Source organism: Acipenser ruthenus, chromosome 1 (assembly GCF_902713425.1).
Source record: "Acipenser ruthenus chromosome 1, fAciRut3.2 maternal haplotype, whole genome shotgun sequence".
NCBI lineage: Eukaryota > Metazoa > Chordata > Actinopteri > Acipenseriformes > Acipenseridae > Acipenser > Acipenser ruthenus.
This window is the reverse complement of record NC_081189.1, coordinates 10447221-10473212: the sequence shown is the minus strand read 5'-3', so window position 1 is coordinate 10473212 and position 25992 is coordinate 10447221. Positions and strand designations below refer to the sequence as shown.

General features: G+C 40.9%; 2 protein-coding genes across 3 annotated transcripts; one reads left to right on the top strand and one right to left on the bottom strand.

The window, feature by feature from the left end:
* The first annotated feature begins 1041 nt into the window (after positions 1-1041).
* Positions 1042-19234, top strand: LOC117403761 (transitional endoplasmic reticulum ATPase). Of its 2 annotated transcripts, none has more exons than XM_058997781.1 (17): positions 1042-1215; positions 4374-4485; positions 4991-5163; positions 5507-5649; positions 7136-7266; positions 7541-7672; positions 8193-8295; positions 8580-8713; positions 9169-9304; positions 9467-9579; positions 9968-10132; positions 14192-14314; positions 14463-14675; positions 15099-15407; positions 15743-15898; positions 16346-16497; positions 18593-19234. In XM_058997781.1, the coding sequence occupies exons 1-17, from the start codon at positions 1199-1201 to the stop codon at positions 18696-18698; spliced, it is 2418 nt and encodes an 805-aa protein (XP_058853764.1). In that variant the 5' UTR covers positions 1042-1198; the 3' UTR covers positions 18699-19234. The 2 variants fall into 2 exon arrangements, with proteins under 2 accessions (XP_058853764.1, XP_058853761.1); XM_058997778.1 differs by having other exon boundaries at positions 1044-1215; positions 16343-16497.
* Positions 19235-22072: 2838 nt separating this feature from the next.
* hwa (huluwa) lies at positions 22073-25918 on the bottom strand. Its single transcript, XM_058997769.1, has 3 exons — positions 24442-25918; positions 23680-23884; positions 22073-23231 (listed from the first exon to the last, which is right to left on the bottom strand). The coding sequence occupies exons 1-3, from the start codon at positions 25081-25083 to the stop codon at positions 23065-23067; spliced, it is 1014 nt and encodes a 337-aa protein (XP_058853752.1). The 5' UTR covers positions 25084-25918; the 3' UTR covers positions 22073-23064.
* Between the last annotated feature and the right edge of the window lie 74 nt (positions 25919-25992).

Here is a 25992-nt window from a genome sequence, read left to right as displayed (position 1 = left end):
TTGATAAATATACATTACTCTGCAAAAAGCTTGAATACATTACTTAGCAGTAATGTGTGGTCTAAACTACTCCATTACTGTAAAGCAACGAGCAGAATTACACCATGGATGTAGAGAGACACAAATAATCGTTAGCATTCATCAAATAAACCATGGGGAGGGGGGGGGTATCCTGGCCTGTCTTAACAGGGTTGTAAATATAGAAATTCACTGTCTTCAAAGCTGAGGAACACAAAGCCACTTTGTGGCTTGGAATTTGGTTTCAGGAGATTAGGTCTTGAGCCACTGCATGGCACACCAGGTGAGACGTGGGGTTTGACACAGCAAGGTTGCTAGAACTTATGCCTCCTGGTCTCTGAAACCAGATTTCAAGCCCCTTCCTGAGAAATTTAAATCCCTCAGAAGTAAAGAGACAGGTGAAAATGTACCTGAATGCATTCAGTTAAACCACAAAACAAATGGCTCAGGGAATCTGGAGCCATACTGTCACCTCATCTAACCACATGTGGAATCCCTATGTACTGACCACAACTGATTGGATGAGAGTGGATTTGTTATGGTGGGCTGGCATTTAGGAGCTGCTAAAAACCACCAATTTATTCCAGGAATTTGACTGGGATATCGTGTGCACAATACTGTAGAAAGATCAAGGTAGAGGTAATATTGCTCAATCCCCACAGAAAAAAATACATAGCATGTATAAAGTGACAGCTTGTGCAACCAATCAAAAAAAGACATGTCGCTTTGGGGGCGTCCTCTGCAACACTTTCTGACAGAAACTGATAGGTCGGTCTGGAAATAATCTAACCAATACTGTTACTGTTACTTGGTAGAAAAATAATCTGCAATCTTGGTTTTGTTCAGGATTGGCTGCTTTTGTTAAATTTCCAACGAGAGCCTGGTTACTATGTAGAAATAAGTGACAGTGTATTTTTTCTGATTGGCAGATACTTTTTTTTTCTTTTGGTTATTTAACCAGCGAGCCAATCGTTTGTCGGTTGCTAGGCAGAAAAAAAAAACATTTTTTTTCTGATTGCTCGGTGTAGTTTCTTCGCATCTTTGATATGTGAGCGAGCAGAACGGCTGTGGATTCAGTTTGAGAGGAAGAGAGGACAGTAACAGGAGGAGGCAGAGTAACAATTTATAAAGAAATATCAAGATATACGTCGTATTTGTATAATTATTCAGAGGAGCAACAATGGCGTCAGGGGGAGAGTAAGTACAAATAAACGACACAGAGTCGTGTGTATTTAAGGGCAGGTTATTCTTAGTTTCTTAAAATGAATTTTAAGGAATCATCGTCGATGAGGAGATTTTACCTCGGTGTACGGGAGGAGGAGTAGAGAAAAAAAAAAAACGTTTTTAACGTCATTATTGTTTAAAGTCCAACATATTATTTAAAAGTTGTTTTTTTTGTAATAGACCTGTATCATTTTACACAGCGTGTGTTTACTTTTTATTTATGGATTCCTGAGTTAGTAACACTGTGACAACGGTATTGAATATAATCCCCATTGATTTTGAATGCAATGCGGATTGTGTGTGTGTGTGACTGTCATTAAAGCCGTGCTAACGGCATGACGAGGCTTGGGCCTACCGGCACCATGAACTGGCAAAACATGACTGGAGAGTAATGTTAACCGACAGACATTAGCAATAATCCCTTTGTATGTGAAAGACCCGATAATAGTAGTTGTAGTGGTAGTCAAAACTTTTGTGCATACATTTCCTGCCTTGATCGTAAAGGAACATACCCATGTCTTGGCAATAAAGCATTGTTACAGTTCAGAGCAGAGAATGACGGCTTTTATTATCCGGTTATTTTTTTTTAATTTTCATTTGTTTTGGCTGGCTTTAATGGGTTATTATTTAGAGCATATTCTTTGTCATCGATGGTTGTTTTTATTAATCTGCAGTGGATTTTTGATAAACGACGTATTAGTGATTGTTATGTATACGTGTTTTTCCTGTGCTGGAAATGTGTTTTTTCGTGCACTGTGTTGCGCTTTCGGTTTCTGGTATTTTTTGCTCTGCATTGTCATCAGGCCTGGTTCCTCAGTCCAGGCGTCCTCTTTTAAATTTAAACACTTAACACTTCGTAACAATTGTAATTATTCTCCCGGATATTCCTTATTCTGTAGATTTCCAAAGTAGGCCTATGATGTAGACGAGAATTAATATTTTAATTCAACCAGTAGGCAAGTTATTTTTTCTGGAAGACACTAACATAAATTGCATACATGTTTATTTGACATATGAAGTTTCAATCAACATATTACAGATAGAGAGAAGGGTCGAGGTGTGTGTTTTGATGTGGTAAAGCTGACATTTACTAGCGCTGTTATAAAAGAACAAAAGATGGCCGTGGACCATAATATTCACACATCTGAATGCCACGGTTTCAGATGTAGCTTTATTTCTGTTTTGTTTACGTGCATATATATGCAGATAAGAAGTGAGTGTTTATTTTAAAACGGGAATGGTGATGAAAAGGGATAGGAGGTAAACTTCGCATTCATCATAGGCCTTGCGCCATGACTTTGCAAACACACAACAGTCTCGAACTCCACCTCCTTTAACCATAACGAGGTTGGGTGATTCCAGAGAACACAATTATAAACTAAAACGATTCTTTCTCTGGCTCAGTGGCGATTCAGTTATTTGTATTTTATTCTGTGCCATGTGTGTTGCAGGATGCTTGATGTAGGTTATTTTGTTTAATAGGTACTTCATTTCCTGCTTGTGGACGGCGCAGGTGACACACAAGCTGCCTCAGTCATCTGCAGTAGACTAGTATGTGATGGTTGCAACACTCGAGCATCTGTCGAGCAGTTCAGATGCTGCATCCCATGAAGATTCATTATTTAAATAGGATCACAAACTGCCCCACAATTTGATATAAACCCCTGCGCACATATGTATTAAATTCAGTTCTAACAAGTGTTTAATTCTAAATACAGATGGACTGGGAGGTAGAGTGTGTGAATATAAAAATGTTCTAATAAAATAAAAATAATTAACATTATACATTTTAGTAAAATAACTGTGGCGTTAAAAACAAACCCTAACGAAATAGTTGTATTATGCTTGCTGACAGTACACCCCTTGCATTGAGCTGACCTTTACACTAGGTTTGTTTTCTACTGTAACAGTATTCACTGGGAAGGGATTTTCCATAGTCTTTGTTTTGGGTTGGGCTAAACACCTTCCTGCTGAGGTTGTAAATTGCATTGCTTCTGATCAGTGACTTGTTGAGCCAGTGACAGAATGACCTAATCCCTTTAACCTTGGGGTGTTTCATATTTTAAAGTTACTGACGTAATTGGATTTATTTTTATAGACCTCTCATAAAAGCTTCCCAATATTGAATATGTTTCTGCATCTTGGAAAAACAGCCGTATTGGCTCAACCTTTGCCGTTTGAATAGAGTAATGTGCTGCTGAGTGTTTAGTTAATAATCAAGAGAACAGCTGTTCAATAGGTGTGAATAGGCAGCTCTGGATTTGTTCAGTATGCGTGATAGGCAGCTCTGATTCAAGCATTCAAAATTCTAAAAGGTATTGACAATGTACCCAGGGGAATTTTTCGACCTGAAAAAAGAAACAAGGACCAGGTGTCACAAATGGAAATTAGATAAAGGGGCATTCAGAACACTTATAGGAGACACTTGTTTACACAGAGAATTGTGGGAGTCTGGAACCAACTTCCCAGTAATGTTGTTGAAGCCAACACCCTGGGATCCTTCAAGAAGCTGCTTGATGAGATTCTGGGATCAATAATCTACCAACAACCAAACGAGCAAGATGGGCCAAATGGCCTCTCGTTTGTAACCTTTCTTATGTTATGTTCAATGTGTGTGAAGGCAGCTCTGATTTTGACAAGAAGATGCAATGTATTTGAACCCTGTTGTACTTCCACAATATTGAAAAGGGGATCCTCAGTATTCAGAAAGAATGTGTGTTTGAAAAGGCAACATACTGTCATGCTGGGACCTGGGTCCATCAGCCTGATGTCCAGCAAGTCACAGTTGGCTTCAGCAGCTTTTGACTATCAAAACAAGCAGTTTATATTTGTAGGAAAACCCTAATGTCCGACATGATTATTTGAATTGCAGTAGATCATTTGAATTTTGCCCAGACTTGGAGGCAGGTCACTTGATCTTGTGACCTGACTTGCTCTATTTCAACTTTGATGCAGTTAAATTAGTATTTCTTTTTTTTTTTCTTCTAAATTCTACTTAGTATTTTAATAAGATCTTATATACTTGGAACCTAAGAACAGTCAAACAATTGACATTCTGTCACCTGTATGTTACAAGTGGTTTGTGCTTTTAATATTGTGAAATAAACATGCATTTTGTCTTTTCTTCCCAGTTCCAAAAGTGACGATCTTTCCACTGCGATTTTAAAACAGAAGAGCAGGCCTAACAGGCTGATTGTGGATGAGTCTATCAATGAGGATAACAGCGTGGTTTCGCTTTCTCAGGTATTCGGATATTAGTATTGCTTTGTTTTGATAAAATAGTGATAAACATGAACCGATGGATACAGGGTATTTGTAAAAGCTTCCCATGAAAAAAACCTGAACTCTGTGGGTGTTGACTCTAAAATGTGATCTTCATTACTTCATGATTTAGGGATGAGGTGATGTACTATTTTATTTAACTTCCTAGGATATAATATAGTAGGAATGTGTTATTTCTAGCAAATTTGCTGCATGCTTATTTGGGACACATTTACCATACCTAGAGGTTAAACTATTAAAAGGAAGTTGTTAAACACCATATTTTATCAGATGTTGGTGTGTACACATTTAGCCCGCCTGTAACTGAAATCTAGGCTACAACAGGCTGAGTGATGTGCATTTTAGTATAATTTAGTGAGGCGAAGGTTTCTTCCTATCCAGCTTGAGTAAGACAAAGAGGCAAATCAAAGTTATTTTGCCGAAGGTATAGTTCATATAGATGTAAAACGTTTATTTCATGTTTTAGGCAAAAATGGATGAGCTGCAGCTGTTCAGGGGAGACACGGTGCTGCTGAAGGGGAAGAAGAGGCGTGAGAGTGTGTGCATCGTCCTCTCCGATGATACCTGCTCCGATGAGAAAGTGCGCATGAACAGGGTCGTCCGCAATAACCTGAGGGTGCGGCTGGGGGATGTCATCAGGTAGGACAGGTCCAGCACTGCAGGTGTCGGATACACACCTGGAATCAGTCCATGCAGGCGCAGTTATCCTGTAGATATTTTGTATTCAGTTGTGGCTGTAGATATATTCACAGTGGCTACAAATCGTGCTTGTGCCACAGAAAAGGCAGTGGTCCCTCAAATTTAATTACAGCGATATGAATTCCACATGAATTCATGTTTTTGCTGAAAAACAAATACTCAGTTTTCTGACTATTACTTAAGATAATGAGCTGAATTTTTTTTGTATGAGTTTGTGTTAGTTTAGTCAGATTGTGTTTGTTTTTTTCTTCTGATGTATAAGCCTTTTCTTCCTCGTTTCCAGCATCCAGCCATGCCCCGATGTGAAGTATGGTAAACGTATCCATGTCCTCCCCATTGACGACACTGTGGAGGGGATCACTGGTAACATCTTCGAGGTTTATCTCAAGCCATACTTCCTGGAAGCATACAGGCCCATCAGGAAAGGTAAATACTTGCCTGTTGGAACCAGAGTGGCTGCTCTTAGTGCAGAAAGAGCGCCTTTAGATCACAATGCTCCCTTTGCTTTAATCTTAGATTTGCTGATGGACTGCTTTATGAATAATACTAATATTTATAATAACATGCAAAAATAATCTTCACAAACATACTGTGCTGCAAATTGAACAATGTACATTTCATTGAGTTGCTTTATTGTCGTATTTGGATCTGGGTGTGGCAAAGTGGTAATTAATAGCAGGTGTATAGCAGGTGTGGTGCGGATGCAGTAATCCCAAGAACAAACAGACAACAAAGTACGGGTGAAATAGTTGTTTTAATGATTGTAAATTCAATGGTCTGATGACCAGCCAGCAAATAATAATGAGCTGGTAAAACAATGTGTATTGCACAGAAATGAAAAGGGTTGCAGTCCCGTAAACAATAAGCACAGTACTAAACACACACAATTAGACACAAACATGATCACAGGTCCAAAGTGAGTGCTCACAGTGCTTGTGGTGAAGTACAATATAATACGTGCTATAGTGGTGAAACAAGTGCTGATAACAATGTTAATCGTGACTGTAGTGCAGTGTTGATCCGGTTTTGTGCAGCCCTTGGCGACAGCTCCAGTTTCGTGTTTAGCCGTCTAGTGCTATATAACAAAACACACAGTTACTAAACAGACAAACAAACAAAACACTCATAAACTCTTTCTTTTTACTGTGGGAAATCTCCTGGTCCTTTCGGTTGCTCGTATCTCTCAAACCCAAGCGAAGGAAAAGATTTACAATTCTCCGGCCCCTGTATGCGATCATGCATGACCCCTTGGTAAACGATTACAGCTGACTATTGCCTGCAGCTGCTACCTCGTTTACCTTCCGGGTCAATACGTTCCTGCAACAGAGTCTTGCCTACTTCCAGGCTGACTGACTTTCTGACCCAGGAAATGAACTGTCAGGCCAACCCGTCCAAAGCCTTTCCCTTTCCCTTTCCTTTACTTAGTGCCCTCACAGGTCGGGAGGGAGATTTACAACCAGAACTCAGTATATTTCCGTCACACTGGGGTACAAATGTAATCTCCAATGGACAGCTCAAAGAAGGAATTCTAGTTTACTGGGATGGTGGTGTAAAAGTTCTAACCTGAAATCCAAATGAAACAAATCTGGAGTGCAGTTTAAACCATACATATTTACATTGCAGAAACTCAAATGTTAAACTGCATGATGATCAACAGTGTGAAGCCACTGTCCTTATGATTACTGCAAGGCACAGAGCTGCCTGTGGTGTTTTTGTCTGTTTGTTTTTTTAAGATGTAATCCAAGTTATAGAGGGTGGATCCTGCAGTTTAATTGAGAAATGACTTTGGAAATGTATGTTGCTATGCGAGAGAAGCTTGGTGTAAATGGTATTATTCCAGTACTATTATGGTAGGCACAGGATATGTATTGTGCTGGTTGATCAGCTGAATTGCTTGCTTTTGTCTTTGTAGGAGATATTTTCCTGGTACGAGGAGGAATGCGAGCTGTGGAATTCAAGGTGGTGGAGACAGACCCCAGCCCATACTGTATAGTGGCTCCTGACACAGTGATTCACTGTGAGGGAGAGCCCATTAAGAGAGAGGTAAGGAACAGACGCTGGTATGAAATACATTCATATTATAAAGAATATTTATTGGGGAATCTTGTCATTGAGTGTATTTTTTGGATCAGATGGATAATCTAAAATGCTGCAGATCCCATAGCACTCTCCAGACAGCAGTTGTATTAACCCCAATGCCTTGGCCCCACACTGCCCAGTTTATTAGTGCATGGCTGCTTTGGCAGGAGTCGCAGCTCACCGGCGCACTCTGTCTTTAATGTAGCACAGCGCTCACTGGTGTGCTTTCTCTCCGCAGGATGAGGAGGAGTCTCTCAATGAAGTTGGGTACGATGACATTGGAGGAGTGAGGAAACAGCTGGCCCAGATTAAGGAAATGGTGGAGCTCCCTCTCAGACATCCTGCACTTTTCAAGGCTATTGGAGTCAAGGTAGGTCCTCCCCAGGAGGAGGTTAGGAGATCTCTCAAATTATTTGTCAGTCTGCCATTTTAGATGAAACTGATCTGTGTGTATTCTGATTAAACCCTTAGATTTGAAACGCACAACCCAGTTGGCTAATGCAATGTCACATGTCGCCAAAAGTAAAATTGTGCTATTGCCCATAAACCCACCGGTCAGAAATCAATGATGTCACTCGGGAGTAAATTGTCAAAACACTAATACCCAGTGACCTCATAAGATTCATAAAAAATATATAAAATCTAAAATGCATACTGCAGTTTTCACCTTGTAGTGGAAAACTATTGCCCACTGCGTTAAAAAGGCAACCTTGAGAGCAATATAATTTTTTTAATTTTTTTGTCTCATCAATATTTGTTTAATGTGGCTGAAATTTGAGCCTGTGAGTAAGTGGTCTACATGTCCCATTGACCCAATTGCAGTGTTTCTTTGCTATGCCCCTGAGGTTTCAGGCCATTTATTAAAGGTCTGTCTTCTCCTTTGTGCGCAGCCTCCTCGTGGTATTCTGTTGTATGGACCCCCTGGTACTGGCAAGACCCTGATTGCTCGAGCTGTGGCTAATGAGACTGGAGCTTTCTTCTTCCTCATTAATGGTAGGGTTCTGATCATGGCAATGCAATGGTAACATTATATAATGCTATGATTGATTATATGAATACAGTAGCACTGCACAGCAATTTGTGAATGTGTTTTTTAAAAGGTGTAATCTGCAGGCTTTACAATGTAGTATGCAAGATTTGGGGCAGGGAAGTTTTTCTGTGGTCTTTGGATTTGGGAAGGGGTTCAGAGATTGGAGTTGCTGGCCCTGATTAGCTTGCTGTATGAGGGCCTGATGGGTGTACATAAAGATCTTCCCCTAATGCTTGTGTTTCTGCAGGTCCTGAAATTATGAGCAAACTAGCTGGAGAGTCCGAGAGCAACCTGAGAAAAGCATTTGAAGAAGCAGAGAAGAACGCCCCAGCCATCATCTTCATTGATGAGCTGGATGCCATTGCACCAAAGAGAGAGAAGGTGGGTGCTTTGCAGTATCTAGTTGTGCTTTGCTGGTTAGAGCTTAAATGCAAGAGGCCACACACTTGGAGATGGTGCCTTCCTTTTGTATACAGCTGTATTCTACGATTCTCTTGATAGTCTTATAGCAGTCAAATAAAAATGTTTTTGTTTTTTTTGCCATGTTGTAACCTCCAGCCATATCTCCTTCCATATATCTTGGACAAATATGGGGTTCTTGACCCTCTGACGTGTATTACAGCTGCCATATTTTCACTTGGTTGTCTTTTCCCCCCATATAAACAGTATTCTACAGTTATATTTTCATGTTTGAGTAAGGGAGTCGTCCAGTAAAAATGCATTTGGTGGTGTATATTGGGATCGGAGCAGTGGTTCTTGCATGCTGTGGTAGATGAGTAATTCAGGGGCTGGTTTTCGGTGTTTTGCTGACTGCTTCCTGTTGCTCTGTCCTGTAGACTCATGGAGAGGTGGAGAGGCGCATTGTGTCTCAGCTGTTGACTCTGATGGACGGTCTGAAGCAGAGGGCACACGTCATTGTCATGGCAGCTACCAACAGGCCAAACAGCATTGACCCAGCCCTCAGGCGATTTGGTAAGACTTTCCCTTTCGATCATTAACTGCCCCAACATTTCCGTACTGAACTAATAGAAAAGGGACTTCTGTGTCAGTCCAGGCTCAATGTCCTAATACAGGGTGTAAAGATACTCTATCCAGATTGATCAAACCATTTTCCACCCTCCCCTCCCCCTAAAGGTCGCTTTGACAGAGAGGTGGATATCGGTATTCCTGATGCCACAGGACGACTGGAAATCCTGCAGATTCACACAAAGAACATGAAACTGGCTGACGATGTTGACCTTGAACAGGTAGGAGAGATGTTTTATATTTAAGTTGATGTGGCATTATAGTTTGTTTACTTGTCTGGTAAGGTTAAGTTCAAATGGCACTAGAAATATGTTACGTCTCCTATTGTGATTGAGTATGTTTACACAACTTTACAGTCGCTTGCATCCAACGAAAAGGTAACTAAACTTAAATGTGGTTGATCATTTCTTGAGTTGAGCTGAGTGGCTGTGCTAGGAACCCAGTGTTTTGGGTTTTTTTTGCATTTAAAACTACAATATCATAAATTTCAGATGTAGTAATTACAGAACTAATGCCAAAATGGAACTTTGCCTCACTGAAAGTTGTTTTCCTTGCACTTACGGTGGAAGTGGTTGGCCTGTATTAATGTTCCTTGGTGTGTGTCTGCAGGTTGCTAATGAGACCCATGGTCATGTGGGTGCCGATCTGGCTGCTCTCTGCTCAGAGGCTGCTCTGCAGGCCATCAGGAAGAAGATGGACCTCATCGACCTGGAAGATGAGACCATTGATGCCGAGGTCATGAACTCGCTGGCAGTCACCATGGATGACTTCAGGGTAAGGGTGCAAGGGGTTTCAGTCTGTCTCCTGTATAAAAAAGCCACTCTGACCTTTTATAATATATAAATAAGAATAATGAAATGCAGTGTAACAAATTGGTGGATATATATATATATATATATATATATATATATATATATATATATATATATATATATATATATATAATTAAACACCTTTCCCCATTTGAATCCCTGAATCTGGTCTGAAATTGGTTCCTGCTGGGGTCTGCTAGGGTGTAGTACTGATGATAGAGAGATGGTAGCTTATGGATGGAGTTGGGAGCCTAAACAGATTGGATCTGGAATAGTGGTTAAGAATTTGTGTGTTGTGTGGTGTTTTATTTTCACACGCGCTGTTTATTTTACACACGCTGTTTAAAAGTAATTATTCAAAGTAAAACAGGTTTAAAAGGCACTGCATATCAACAGGACACTCGGTACTGCATCTCCAACCCTGCCCCACCCCTTGTTTGCTGTATTTATCACACCTCTTCATAGTCATGCATACTGATACATCATCTCCTGATCACTCGTTTTATCACCAAACTCCTCAATAATACGATTATTATTTTATTACTATAACATCTCAAAAAGCTTGGCAGATGTCTGATATTCTTTGAGCGCTGGGTACGGAAGCAGCAACAGTGGTTTGCAGAAGTATTCTCCCCCCTGCAAAGTTCTCACATTTTGTTGGCACCTGAGCGTACTCCACGACGCTTTCAAATTAGAGTATAAGCATAAGTATTCAACTCCTTTGCTACTGCAGCCCTAAATCAGCTCGGGTGCAAATGATTTGTTTGAAAGGTCACAAAATTAGTGAAATGGCTTCAGCCTGTGTGTTCTCAAAGTGGTTTAACTTGTAGATAATTTCCCTCAGGTATATAAAGACTGTCAAGCTGCAACCCACATAGTGATCCAACAAAGCAACCATGAACACCAAGGAGCTTTCGAAACAAGTCAGGGATAAAGTGGTAGAGAGGCACAGAGCAGGAGAAGGGTACAAGAAAATTTCAAAGGCACTGATTATTCCTCTCAGCACAGTGAAGTCCATCATTAAAAAGTGGAAGATGCATCATACCTCCCAGACACTACTCAGATCAGGTCACCCTCCCAAACTGAGCAGCCAAGCATGCAGGAAACTGGTTCGGGATGTCATTCTGAAGCCAACAATGACCTTGAGAGAACTGCAAAGTTCTGTGTCTGAGATGGGAGACAGTGTTCACTCATCATCAATAAGCCGGTCCCTACACAAAGCTGGCCTGTATGGACGGGTAGCAAGAAAGAAGCCATTACTCAAAAAGCCTCATCTTAAAGTATGTATAGAGTTTGCGAAAAGCATGTAGATGATACTGCAGATGTGGAAAAAGGTTTTGTGGTCAAACCTTTCAATCTAAATTCCAAGCTTTACATCTGGCGCAAGCCCAACACTGAACATCACCCAGTCAACACCATCCCAACTGTCAAGCATGGTGGTGGCAGCATCATGTTATGGGGATGCTTCTCTTCAGCAGGGACTGGGAAGCTTGTCAGGATAGAGGGGAGAATGGATGGTGCAAAGTACAGGCAAAATCCTTGAGGAAAACCAGTTTGAGTCAGCCAAGACTCTGAAACTGGGGAGGAAATTCACATTTCAGCAGGACAATGACCCGAAGCACAAAGCCAAAGCCACACTGGAGTGGTTGAACAAGAAGAGAATTAATGTTCTTGAGTGGCCCAGTCAAAGTCCTGACTTGAATCCAATCGAAAATTTATGGTGAGACTTTAAGATTGCAGTTCATTGACCATCCCCAACAAACTTATCAGAACTGGAGCAATTTTCCCATGAAGAATGGGCAAAAATCTCACCATCCTACTGTGCAAAGCTAGTAAAAACCTATCCAAAAAGACATAGCAGTAATTGCTGCAAAAGGTGCTTCTACCAAGACTTAAGGGGCTGAATACTTATGCAACCAGTAAATTTCATTTTGTACATTTTCTTTGCAAGTTTTGCTGACATTTAACCTCCTCATAGAACTGTTCAGTTTAACCACTACAGCTCAAGTTTGTTTGAAAAACTGTGCACACATTATTTGTAATTCAACAAAATGTGACATTATTGGTCGGGGGTGAATACTTCTGCAAACCACTGTGTGTTGTTTTTTTTGTCTTATCTCCAATGCAGGGACTATGTACAGTGCCTTGCGAAAGTATTCGGCCCCCTTGAACTTTGCGACCTTTTGCCACATTTCAGGCTTCAAACATAAAGATATAAAACTGTAATTTTTTGTGAAGAATCAACAACAAGTGGGACACAATCATGAAGTGGAACAAAATTTATTGGATATTTCAAACTTTTTTAACAAATAAAAAACTGAAAAATTGGGCGTGCAAAATTATTCAGCCCCCTTAAGTTAATACTTTGTAGCGCCACCTTTTGCTGCGATTACAGCTGTAAGTCGCTTGGGGTATGTCTCTATCAGTTTTGCACATCGAGAGACTGAAATTTTTGCCCATTCCTCCTTGCAAAACAGCTCGAGCTCAGTGAGGTTGGATGGAGAGCATTTGTGAACAGCAGTTTTCAGTTCTTTCCACAGATTCTCGATTGGATTCAGGTCTGGACTTTGACTTGGCCATTCTAACACCTGGATATGTTTATTTGTGAACCATTCCATTGTAGATTTTGCTTTATGTTTTGGATCATTGTCTTGTTGGAAGACAAATCTCCGTCCCAGTCTCAGGTCTTTTGCAGACTCCATCAGGTTTTCTTCCAGAATGGTCCTGTATTTGGCTCCATCCATCTTTCCATCAATTTTAACCATCTTCCCTGTCCCTGCTGAAGAAAAGCAGGCCCAAACCATGATGCTGCCACCACCATGTTTGACAGTGGGGATGGTGTGTTCAGGGTGATGAGCTGTGTTGCTTTTACGCCAAACATAACGTTTTGCATTGTTGCCAAAAAGTTCGATTTTGGTTTCATCTGACCAGAGCACCTTCTTCCACATGTTTGGTGTGTCTCCCAGGTGGCTTGTGGCAAACTGTAAACGACACTTTTTATGGATATCTTTAAGAAATGGCTTTCTTCTTGCCACTCTTCCATAAAGGCCAGATTTGTGCAGTATACGACTGATTGTTGTCCTATGGACAGAGTCTCCCACCTCAGCTGTAGATCTCTGCAGTTCATCCAGAGTGATCATGGGCCTCTTGGCTGCATCTCTGATCAGTCTTCTCCTTGTATGAGCTGAAAGTTTAGAGGGACGGCCAGGTCTTGGTAGATTTGCAGTGGTCTGATACTCCTTCCATTTCAATATTATCGCTTGCACAGTGCTCCTTGGGATGTTTAAAGCTTGGGAAATCTTTTTGTATCCAAATCCGGCTTTAAACTTCTCCACAACAGTATCTCGGACCTGCCTGGTGTGTTCCTTGTTCTTCATGATGCTCTCTGCGCTTTAAACGGACCTCTGAGACTATCACAGTGCAGGTGCATTTATACGGAGACTTGATTACACACAGGTGGATTCTATTTATCATCATTAGTCATTTAGGTCAACATTGGATCATTCAGAGATCCTCACTGAACTTCTGGAGAGAGTTTGCTGCACTGAAAGTAAAGGGGCTGAATAATTTTGCACGCCCAATTTTTCAGTTTTTTATTTGTTAAAGTTTGAAATATCCAATAAATTTCATTCCACTTCATGATTGTGTCCCACTTGTTGTTGATTCTTCACAAAAAATTAGTTTCATATCTTTATGTTTGAAGCCTGAAATGTGGCAAAAGGTCGCAAAGTTCAAGGGGGCCGAATACTTTCGCAAGGCACTGTATATTGCTCAGATCCGCCCCTTTTCTTTTTTCGGCTCCTATCGGTCTCATTCGGCCATTGAAAGGTTTTTCTCGGCTTTTTCCGGAGAAAAAATGACTAGAGACCTGTACTTGACGTCTTTTTGATGTCAAATCAGACCAGAAAGGGAAAATTGTAATGTCGGACCTGGTCCGAAATAGGACTGCAAAGGGTTAAAGTATAATGGCCTAGCTGGTTGGTTTAAACCCTTCTTGATATCTCTATCTTTCTATTTTCAGTGGGCTCTGAGCCAGAGCAACCCATCAGCCCTGCGTGAGACTGTGGTGGAGGTGCCAAATATCTCATGGGAAGATATTGGTGGTCTGGAGGATGTCAAGAGAGAGCTGCAGGAGCTTGTACAGGTAAGAGACATCCATTAACATTAATGGATGCTGATGAATAGCAAAGAGAGCCAATGGGAAATGGATAGTAGTAATAAAAACATTTATTAAGTGTTGGTTCTGTGTATACTAAAGATGAACTGAAAGGAATGTAATTCGTTTTCTCTAGTACCCAGTGGAGCATCCAGAGAAGTTCCTGAAGTTTGGTATGACCCCCTCCAAAGGCGTGCTGTTCTACGGGCCTCCTGGTTGTGGTAAGACTCTACTGGCCAAAGCCATTGCCAACGAGTGCCAGGCCAACTTCATCTCCATCAAGGGGCCTGAGCTGCTTACCATGTGGTTCGGAGAGTCTGAGGCCAACGTGCGTGAGATCTTCGACAAGGTAAAGAACCTGGGAGGAGGGCCTGTGGGTCTCCCAAAGGAAAAGTATAAGGGATGGAGGGAGGGGTATTGGTGAAATCACTGCACCCCTTAATCTTTGAAGACCACAATATCACTTTATTTGTGTATACTGTGCTGTTCAGAAGGTGGTCCATGTTAAGTAGTTAATATAAAAGCAGATCCAGAATGGTAGTCCTATTATGTGGCCCATTGTTTGGTGTCCCCCACACCCAAATTATGGTGCAGATTTTTATTCGGATGCATGTATCAAAAAGTTTACTTAAAATAATTACATTTTATGTAGCTTGGGCATTTACATAGGTATTTAAAAATAAATACCCCTCCAGCTAAAAGGTGCTGGCTTTTATAATTGTTTTAAATGAATTAATTTTGCTCTTGTTAAAACAATCCCTCTCCTCTGCAGGCCCGTCAAGCTGCCCCCTGTGTCTTGTTCTTCGACGAGCTGGATTCCATTGCTAAGGCTCGCGGTGGGAATGTTGGGGATGGTGGTGGAGCGGCAGACAGAGTCATCAACCAGATCCTGACGGAGATGGACGGCATGTCCAGCAAGAAGAACGTCTTCATCATTGGGGCCACCAACAGACCTGACATCATCGACCCGGCCATCCTGCGACCCGGCCGACTGGACCAGCTCATCTACATCCCCCTGCCTGACGAGAAGTCCCGTATTTCCATCCTCAAGGCCAACCTCAGGAAGTCTCCTATTTCCAAGGCAAGGCACGCTCTTGTTTTTCCACACACAGCATCAACTGTTACCTGCTAGGTAATAGATTTTGCAAAGTTGCCTTGTTTAATGACCACGTCAAACTTCATCTGCTGAAGGGACCTGAATTTGTCAATGTTTGAATTGCTGTATGGCCTCCGTTGTACATTTGATCCAAAAAGTAAACCTTTTCTACTTTGTTTCCTCACATTTCTACAGTTAAACATGTTCTGATCTGAAAATGTATACCTTTTGAGGTATATTTAGGTTGTGTCGCCCCCCCCCACCCACCCACCCACCCAATAAATATCTGATATGGTGCTTTTATCTTGCACTCTCTTTAGGATGTAGATGTCGATTTCCTGGCCAAGATGACCAATGGCTTCTCTGGAGCTGACTTGACAGAGATCTGCCAGCGCGCCTGCAAGCTAGCCATCCGAGAGTCTATTGAGAATGAGATCCGGCGGGAACGCGAGAGGCAGACCAACCCTTCTGCCATGGTGAGCGTTCAGCAGGTTTCACAGACTGGAATAGCATTACCTGTGGCGTAAAGGAGCGCCACAAGCCTACAAACTGGCAAGCCCTTTTGGTTTGCTTTGTAATTTTGACTATTTACAGTGTACCAGGGTTATTTCCCCTGACTATTCATTGACTAGCAATAACTATTTCACATAATTATTTCACATTGTATTTCTCTGGAAGATTTATTTTGCGATACTTTAGACTTCTGAATACCTAAGATAATTGTAATAAAAATATACGGTTGTTATTACTGAAACTTTTTTAATTTGAGTTAAAATATTGGCTGTACTAGTCCAGAGACGACTAAGTATTTCGTTTTCTCTCTGAAATGTTGCTCCTCTTCACAGATTTGAGGAAGCCATTGTCTCTTGTTTTTGCCATGCCTTGCTGTGTTATACAGTGTTGTCTCTGCTTGCTTACAGGAGGTAGAGGAGGATGACCCCGTTCCTGAGATTCGCAAGGATCATTTCGAGGAGGCCATGCGTTTCGCTCGCCGCTCTGTCAGTGACAATGACATCCGCAAGTATGAGATGTTCGCACAGACCTTGCAGCAGAGCCGCGGATTCGGCAGCTTCAGGTGAGTAAGGACTGGACTAAAACAAACATCCCCTCCAGTTGCTGTGTGCACGATTTGTACCACTTTTAACTTTCCAGTCTGTATTTTATAATGCCTTGTTTTTTTAAATGAAGTTTTGATAGGGCAACTTGAACTCGCACTAAAAATGAAAATAAAAAATTGTGATCGAAGGGGATTTGAATGACTGACTAGCCACAACTTTTAGTTAAGGATCAGTAACGGGTGTTACAGTAATCCTCATGAAATCTTCCTACATCCTGTAAACCTTTAGGCAATATCCATTTATATTGTATTAAATGTCCCTGGATATTTGTAATTTGGTAGTTTATTTATTCCAATCACATACAGTGGCTCTCAAAAGTATTCACCCCCCTTGGACTTTTCCACATTTTATTGTGTTACAACATGGAATCAAAATGGACTGAATTTGGAGTTTTTGCCACTTATCAACACAAAGTCCATAATGTCAAAGTGAAAAATAAAATCTACACATTGTTCTAAATTAATTACAAATATAAAACAGAAAATAATTGATTGCATAAGTATTCACCCCCTTTGCTATGACACACCTAAATAAGCTCTGGTGCAACCAATTGTCTTTAGAAGTCACATAATTAGTTGAATGGAGTCCACCTGTGTGCAATTAAGTTGTTTCACATGATTTCAGGTTAAATACACCTGTCTCTGGGAGGTCCCACAGTTGGTTAGTACATTTAAGGTTAAGGTTAACCTTAACCATAAATAAGGTTCTTCAAAAGCATCAATCGGGTAGGATATAAAAACATTTCCAAGGCATTGAATATCCCCCAGAGCACCGTAAAGTCCATTATTAAGAAATGGAGAGATTATGGCACAACTGTCAATCTGTCTAGAACAAGCCGTCCTCAAAAACTGAGTATCCGGGCGAGAAGGGCACTAGTCAGGGAGGCCACCAAGAGGCCTATGGCAACTCTAAAATAGTTAGTCTTCCATGTCTGCTGGGAGACACTGTGCATACGGCAACAATAGCCCGGGTGCTTCACAAAACTGGCCTTTATGGGAGAGTGGCAAAAAGAAAGCCATTTGAAAAAAACTCACATCAAATCTCAGCTAGAGTTTGCCAGAAGGCATGTGGGAGACTCTGAGACCAAGTGGAAGAAGATTCTATGGTCTGATGAGACCAAAATAGAGCTTTTTGGCCTCAGCGCTAAGCGCTATGTTTGGCGCAAGCCTAACACCGCACATCATCCTGAGAACACCATCCCTACCGTGAAGCACGGTGGTGGCAGCATCATGCTGTGGGGATGCTTCTCTGCATCAGGGCCTGGAAAGCTCATGAAGATAGAGGGCAAAATGGATGCAGCAAAGTACAGTGAAATCCTGGAGGAAAACCTGCTGAAGTCTGCAAGAGACCTGGGACTTGGGAGAAGATTCATCTTCCAGCAGGACAATGACCCCAAACATACAGCCAAAGCCACACTGGAGTGGCTTAAAAACATAAAGGTCAATGTCCTGGAGTGGCCCAGTCAAAGCCTGGACCTCAATCCAATTGAGAATATGTGGAAAGAGTTGAAAATTGCTGTTCACCAAAGGTCCCCATCCAACTTGACGGAGCTTGAGCAATTTTGCAAAGAAGAATGGGCAAAAATTGTGTCCAGATGTGCAAAGCTGGTAGAGACTTATCCAAATAGACTCATGGCTGTAATTGCTGCCAAAGGTGCCTCTACCAAATATCGACTCAAGGGGGTGAATAATTATGCAATCAATTATTTTCTGTTTTGTATTTGTAATTAATTTAGAACAATTTGTAGATTTTATTTTTCACTTTGACATTATGGACTTTTTTGTGTTGATCAGTGGCAAAAACTCCTAATTAAATCCATTTTGATTCCATGTTGTAACACAATAAAATGTGGAAAAGTCCAAGGGGGGGTGAATAATTTTGAGAGCCACTGTACACAACTATGGACTTTTTTTTAAATATATCCATGTTTTTCAATAAACTTTCCAGTCCAATAATTTCCTACTGGTTGGGTGTGATCAAATGCAGTTATTAAATGTTTGGTCTAGGCCAGTGATCACAGATTCTACAGTTGGCTGTGTTTCTCCTCCCCAGATTCCCCACCAGTAACCAGGGAGGTGCTGGACCAAGCCAGGGCTCTGCTGGCGGCACCGGCGGCACAGTCTTCAACGAGGACAACGACGATGACCTGTACGGTTAACCTCGACCCCACGGTGGACCAGAACAATCCATACAAACCAGGCCACGCTGTACAAAACTACAAGCAGAAAACAAATCCACATTTCTATGACCCTATGCTTACTGTGTTTATATATATTTTTTTTCTTAAATACCCCCTATTTTTTCTCTCCTCCTTCTCTATCTCCCCGCCCCTGTCAGAGGAAGCATGTTGCTGCTTGTATCTACACTCTGGTTTTTTCAAAAGGGTAATAATTCCAGAGCCAAAGGATCTTTAAGTATGGGGGAGTATTTAAGTAGATAAATACACAGTAGAGGCTTCATTCTCAGAACTGTCTTTTAAATTCACAACGTTACATTGTGAGCCGCTTTAGTGGGGTACAACGCTAGCCTGTAAGGAGGGAAAAATAAAATTGCTAATATGACTTTCATTTTTTATGGCGGTAGCATATAATGTATTCCAAGTTTGAAAAAAAAAAAAAAAATTAAAATGGTTTAAAAATAAAAAATAAGAATCTTAAGAACTGAAAATAAATTAACTACAGTGTCTAAGAAGAATGTGTGTTTCTGTGGGATTTAAGTAGCAGATTTATGTGCTCCTTTTTTAGATGGAGTTTTCTGTGGTATGTTTTTTTATTTTCTGCTTTTTTGAGATTTCCACAACCTAGGTAGAGATTTAACAAACACATTTTCACGTTTTTTTTATTCCTTCTCTTCCCCCCCCCCCCCAGCAGTTGTGAAAAAAGATATACAATTAAAGACATTTTAAAATCCAATCAAGTTCATGTTGTGGGAATGTGCAGTGTGCATCGCAATACCTCGGACACAATCCAGACCTTATTGCCATTTATCCATATTACTAGGGCTTTTTCACGGTAAAATTGCCTATTTCATGGTCTAAAACCTAGTATCTCAAGATTTCACGATTTTAATAAGTATTTAATAAAGCAGAAGAAAATCGTTACCGCATTCAACATTTATAAGTTTCTCAAGTTCTACAACAAATGTTCTTTAAATATTTAAACGCTTTCCTTAAAAACAGTAAATGTTAAATTGTATTTTATTTATTTATTTATGCTCACCTTTTCTAAACATTCTGTTTTCACCATCAGTGAATTCATACACAAAATAAAAATATAAATGTAAGAACAGACATGTGCAGTTTGCCCTTGTACTGGACAGGGTGCTCTTTAGCAGAAATATTTCTGATCTTTGATGCCGCTGATTTACCGCAAGCAAACTGAACTGGCTGCTAGGTTCCTCAGTGCAGTGTGACGGGTAAGGTTTCAAGAAGGCAAACATTTGTTGTATTTATTTTTAAGTGCTAAATATGTATATTTACATTACTTTCAAAAGTGGGAATCTGCATGGGGAACTACGTATTACATGGCAAGGGGGAAGTTTATATGGAAATTGTGAAGTCCGTGTTAACCATGGGGGAAAAAATGCAGCCTTATTTCTTACCATTGCTATTACAAAATACATCTTAAGTGTGCCAGTTACATACCCCGTATATTTAAAACTAGAGCTATTTGGTACATTGAAAAGTAAATCGCAGTGAAGTGGAAACACCCTCCCGCTACACCTCACCCAGGCCATCCAGTTCAGCTATACCTGGGGGATAGGTAGTGGAAACACCCTCCAGCTCAGCTATACCTGGGGACAGGCAGTGGAAACACCCTCCAGCTACACCTCACCCAGGCCATCCAGTTCAGCTATACCTGGGACAGGCAGTGGAAACAAGGCATTAAGTTAAAAAGTGCATTTAACAAAGGACAAGACAGAAGTAAACTCCCAAGGAGAACAAAAGGAGGGGAAGGGGACTTTATACACTACAGAAGAACCTCAAAGTTATAACTCCCTCATAAGTTAGGAATTGACCAATCACACCACCTGACGCCAGGAGCAGGGCCCTATGTACTGTAATATGAGTCAGAATCAAAGATATTTCACTCTTTGGATAATCCTGCTCTATGTGTTTTTGTTATTTGGGGTTCAACTATACCTACTTATCCCCCAGTAAAAAAAAAAATATACATATATATATATATACAGTATATTAACCACCAGTCCATCTATTAATCAGTCTGGACTGCATTTGAACTAGAATTGGGTCATAAATTATTATTAATTTCTTAGCCGACACCCTTATCCAGGGTGACTTACAATTGTTACAAGATATCACATTATTTTTACATACAATTACATTATTTTTAGGCATTACTTTTTTACATACATTTACCCATTTGTACAGTTGGGTTTTTACTGGAGCAATCTAGGTAAAGTACCTTGCACAAGGATACAGCAGCAGTGTTCCTCACCTGGGACTGAACCCACGACTCTCCGGTCAAAAGTCCAGAGCCCTAACCACTACTCCACACTGCTGAACATAAATGCAGAACAATGATTATGTGCAGTCTGTTTAATCCCACTCAGACCTCTGCTTTCTAAAAATCAATAGATAGTTAAACTTATGGACTTATATAACAATGTGGGGATATTAATTGGGGTCAGACACAAAATGATGAGCAGCCTCCTTGATCAGTAGAATAGTTAGAAATTACATTTAGAAATCTACAGAATGTTTGGGGCAATGAAGGTCAATCTAGACTTGGAGGTGTTGGGATTTTGATTGGATGTAGTTTAAGAGTTATAACAAAAGAATGTTCAAGGTTGCGTTTTTGAAAAAAAAAAAAAAAAAAAAAAAAAATCTTCCAGGACCTAAAATCCATCAACATGCACACAAGCCTTTGGGAATTTATGGAGAGATCACGTTTAACCCTTTGTGGGCAACACATGGAAACTGGAAGACATTCAGTATGTTAATAGAGACCCTTCAATGATGAAATGTTCTGAGTAAATTGTGAGAACAGGCAATGGAAGAGTCTGTGGTTCTGTGAGACACTGGGGTCTATTTCAATGGCCTCAATAGGATATAAATACTCTCACTGTTTAACATCACAAAAAAACAATTACAACACAGTGGAACAAGGGACGCAAAACAGCAGGTTGATGCATTTTAAGGTGGCTGTATTAAAATGAGCTGCTATTAAAATCAATAATCCTTTCCAAACTGTAGACCTATAAAACAGGTCTAACAAAAAACGAGCTCCACTCAAAACAGCAGACCAGCAAGTCAGCCCCTAGTCATGGGCACACACTTTCTGTAAATAAGCCAAAGATGTTTTTTTGAGTATTTTACAATACAGTACCAGAAAACCTTTTTTCCAGGATAACCATGGGATTGGTGGTTGTTGGAAACTAGAGGGATGTAAAATGCTCTTTAAAAAAATATCAAGCTCTGGCCAATACCAGTAGGGTACAGGCTGATCAGATCAACCACTACATGCTGAAAAAGTGTGGGCAGATCCATACAAAACAAGACACATTGCAGCATTTATTTATATGATAAAACAAATCTTTTTTATTCTGATTATACATTATTACATATACCGGTAATTAAAATATACTCTTTAAAATACATATTTACAAATAACTGGATTACATGCTGCGCTGGTTTTTTTTGTACTTTTTTTTTTTTCGTATTATGAGTGCCAAAACAACACCAGTAGTGCAAAAAGTGCATTTATTAATAAGAAAACACCTCAGACCAAAGAATTTTCTTAATCAGAATGGGGGGGAGGGGGTGGGAAGACAAACAAAAAAATTACCTGAGTGAGGGAGCACCAAATTAAACCCCTCTGAAGCGAAGCGTTCACTACAAAATACATCCATTAAAAAAAAAACAGTGAATTTAATCTGTCCTTTTCCAGAGGTGAAATAATTTAAAATTATAAACTACAAACACATTTTGTATGGATCATTCGTGTGCATTACAAATATATTTTCTTTAGACATTTTAAGTGAACTATTATTTTTTTTTATGTATTTTCTGTGTGTGTGTATATCTTAAAAAAACAAAAAACAAAAAAAAACATAATTTGAGAACTGAACAATGAAAAAAAGTGAATGAACCACAAATAGATTGTGTGTGGCCAATTAGTGTACATTACAATTTTTTTGCCATTAATTTTCGTGATATTTTATCTTTTTTTTCTGGGGTGTACTCCTGTAAAAAAAAAAAAAAAAAAATCTAAAATTCAAAAAACAAACCAAAAAAAGTAACTGTGATTTTTATTTTTTGTATTTAGCTTCTGAATAAGTGATTAAGATATCGACAGAAAGATGATGCAGGTGACACTTTGATCAATAGGACAATCCGACTGTGTGTCGAGTCTCCATCCCAGCTGTAGGGAACCCTAGAGGTCCAGCGTGTGTGTGTGTGTGTGGGTGCGCGTGTGTGCGAGATGCAGGATCGCTGCTCTCCACTGTGCATTCACCCAGTGTTCAGTGCAGTGCAGGATGAGAGTGTTCTATTAACACAGCGGTTAAACCCAGTACTGTCTGGAGCAGAGCACCGGCAGTTGTTCCATGTGTTTGCGCATCTGCTTCCGTCTATTGTATCCGGGGTCATAGTAATCCCATTCCAGCCCGGAGGCCCAGAGAACACTGGAGCAGCTCTCACTGTCTGAGGACAGGATGCGCAGGGAGATGCCTGGAGGACAGAGAGACAGGAGATATGATCAGTGCCCAGTCAGTTACTTTACCCTTCACCACAGCTCAAGAGCACTGAAGATCAGTGGACATCCTCCGATGCCACGTGCAGGTGTGCTACAGAGGATGCCGATGAGCTATTGGCCCCTGGAGGAGAGAGGCCAGCCCTGCAGGTCTGCTTGAGCTCACCAGCCACCTGGCCAGTATGGTCTGCTTTAGCGTGATGAGGTGACAGTCTCTGCTGATTTTGCCCAGCAAAGATTGTCAGCCTTGCACAGCCAGGACCTGCGTTCCCCTGGCTCCTCAGTGCCTTTATGAAAATGTATTTTGCAGTTATTAAGATTGGTCACTTTAGATCATTAAAATCCTGCTGTCCTCAAGGGCTAGTCATTCCCCGTGTGGATGGTGGATAAAAACACAAAGCCAGTCTTGGCAAGCGCGAGTCTGACCTGCACTGGCCCCGAAGTCACTGTCCAGCCCTGGCCCCAGGGTGGAGGAGTTGCCCGAGTGGACGAAGCCATTCTCCTCGCGAGGGATGCTGCTGGCACACTCGAACCGGACCGAGTCCACCGGGGGGCTCATGATGCGGATGTGCCGTTCATTGTGCAGCCGCATGGTGCTGCTGCGGTGCATCTGCCTGGTACCTGGCAAACCCTGCGTACATACAATCGGAAACTGCAAGGTAACTGAACTTACATTGTCTATCTGTAATGAATGTCAGAGCTGCACCTGAAACTGAACACCTGTATATTTATTTAAACAGCCAGTACATGTGAGGGATGACAGCCAGTATTAGACATCATGCCATAACCTTAATGGCCTTTATTTCCCATGAAGTTTGAGCCTGAGACTGAAATATCCTCCCTTCCCCATTGCAGTAAAACTGGTCTTTTTTATGTCTGACTTTCTTTGGAGGTTCCCTTGGTGGAAGTTTAAACCTGGAGAGGAGCTATCCCTATCAACATTAGTTTGACCTATTGATTGCCTACCCACTATTAAATCTGTTGTGTGTTCTGTCCCGTCATGTAGATGCTGCTGTGTTTATAAATACAAGCGTCCCTTGAAAGGTTACACTCCCACCATAAGAAAACAACTAATCAAAACATAACTACCACTGACAGGTAGCTCCTACTGTGGTACTTTAGTTTGCTGGTTTTCTGTGTGGAAATATGAACTGGAGGCAACGGTAGGACTTCCGTAACCACACTTACCCGTTGCACAGTGATCTCCGGCGAGTTTGGAGGGACGGGGTGAGGTCGTTCTGTTTCTGAATCGCTCGAGAAAGGTACTATCTGATGAACACCCGCTCGCCAGTCCGATGAGCTGTTGGTATGAACCTGAGTCCTGCGAGGCAACTCGGCTCTTGTTGTAGACGCTGTAGTTGACAGGACGGCTAGTATGGTGCTGGGTGGCCTCAATGAGCCAGACCCTTCTCCTGCGGTCCCGTCTGGTTTGTAAGCTCTACCCCTCGGTCCAGGTTCGCCCCGATTCTCTCCCGAGCTGTGAGCGGAAGAAGCCGGGCGTATGCGACCCGGCCTCGGACCCGGGCCCGCATTGTTAGCAAACGATGGTTCCTCCGAAAGTTTGGGGGTTCTGCTCAGTGTACTGAATTCGGTTGAAGGCGAGAAAAAACTCGGTTGTTCCCTCAGCCGCCGCCTTCTCCTCCGTTTCTTCTTCCAAGAGAGAAGTTTGTATCCCAGTATCACGCAGTTGAAAAGTAGCAGCAGAACAACACAAGGTATCAGTAAAAGTATAAGCAGAGATAAGCTAGAGACGGGCAGTCTCTCGTCCAAAATTGGGGGATTAGACGGTCCTAACCCTCCAGATAGTAAGGCGGGATCCAACTGCGACATGGCATTACAAACAATTTTTTGTTATGAATTTTTTTATTTATTTTTTTATTTTTATTTTACAACGTTAAGGATTCAGTAACCAGGTTTAATCAAAACAATTTAAAATAAAAAACAGAATACGGTTGTCACAGGTGAACTGTGTTTTTCCTAACCGGCTCTCTCTGCTCTCGAGTACTCTTTTTTTTCAGCTGATTTCTTCAGAAAGAATGTTCGGTCAAATGCGGCCTGTGTTGTCTTTCTGCTTTGGTGTTGTGTCCAAAAAGAAGGCACTTTTTTTTCTGTTAAATTGTCTTTTTTGTGTCTTTGGGTGTTTATTAAGGTAAGATATGTACCGGTAATTCATTCGGATAATCTTTCAAAGAGATATACTCTTCGGAGTGATACACGTTTGTAATTGTGTTTGTGTCAGGGCAGGTATTTATTTCGTTTTATTTCATGTGTCTAATATTAAACTACCCGAGAACACTTAAAAGTAAGGTCAATGCGGAGAGGATGAAAGTAAAGTGATTGTCTGGTTTTGCTTGGACTTTGTGTGAAACCAGTTTCGTGCACCTCATTGCAAAATAATAATGTTGGCATCATTTTATTTGTGGGACACACATGTCCCTTGTACCTTGGAACTGGACTAACACTATGAAACAAATAACAACCAGGCATATACGTTTTAATAGCTATACATTACAATGTATGACATTATGAAACTTCACTGTACGGTACAACAATATGTTAAATACCATATTTTTAAATTGGAAGTATTTGAATTTTGACTGTGCCTTGTAGGCAGCTCATCTAATGATCCCTAGCCCATTCTTACCTATGCATTTATGTTAATGCTTCTAGTGATACACACACACACACATATATATATATATATATACACCGAGTCAAAACCTCTGGAATAAATAAACA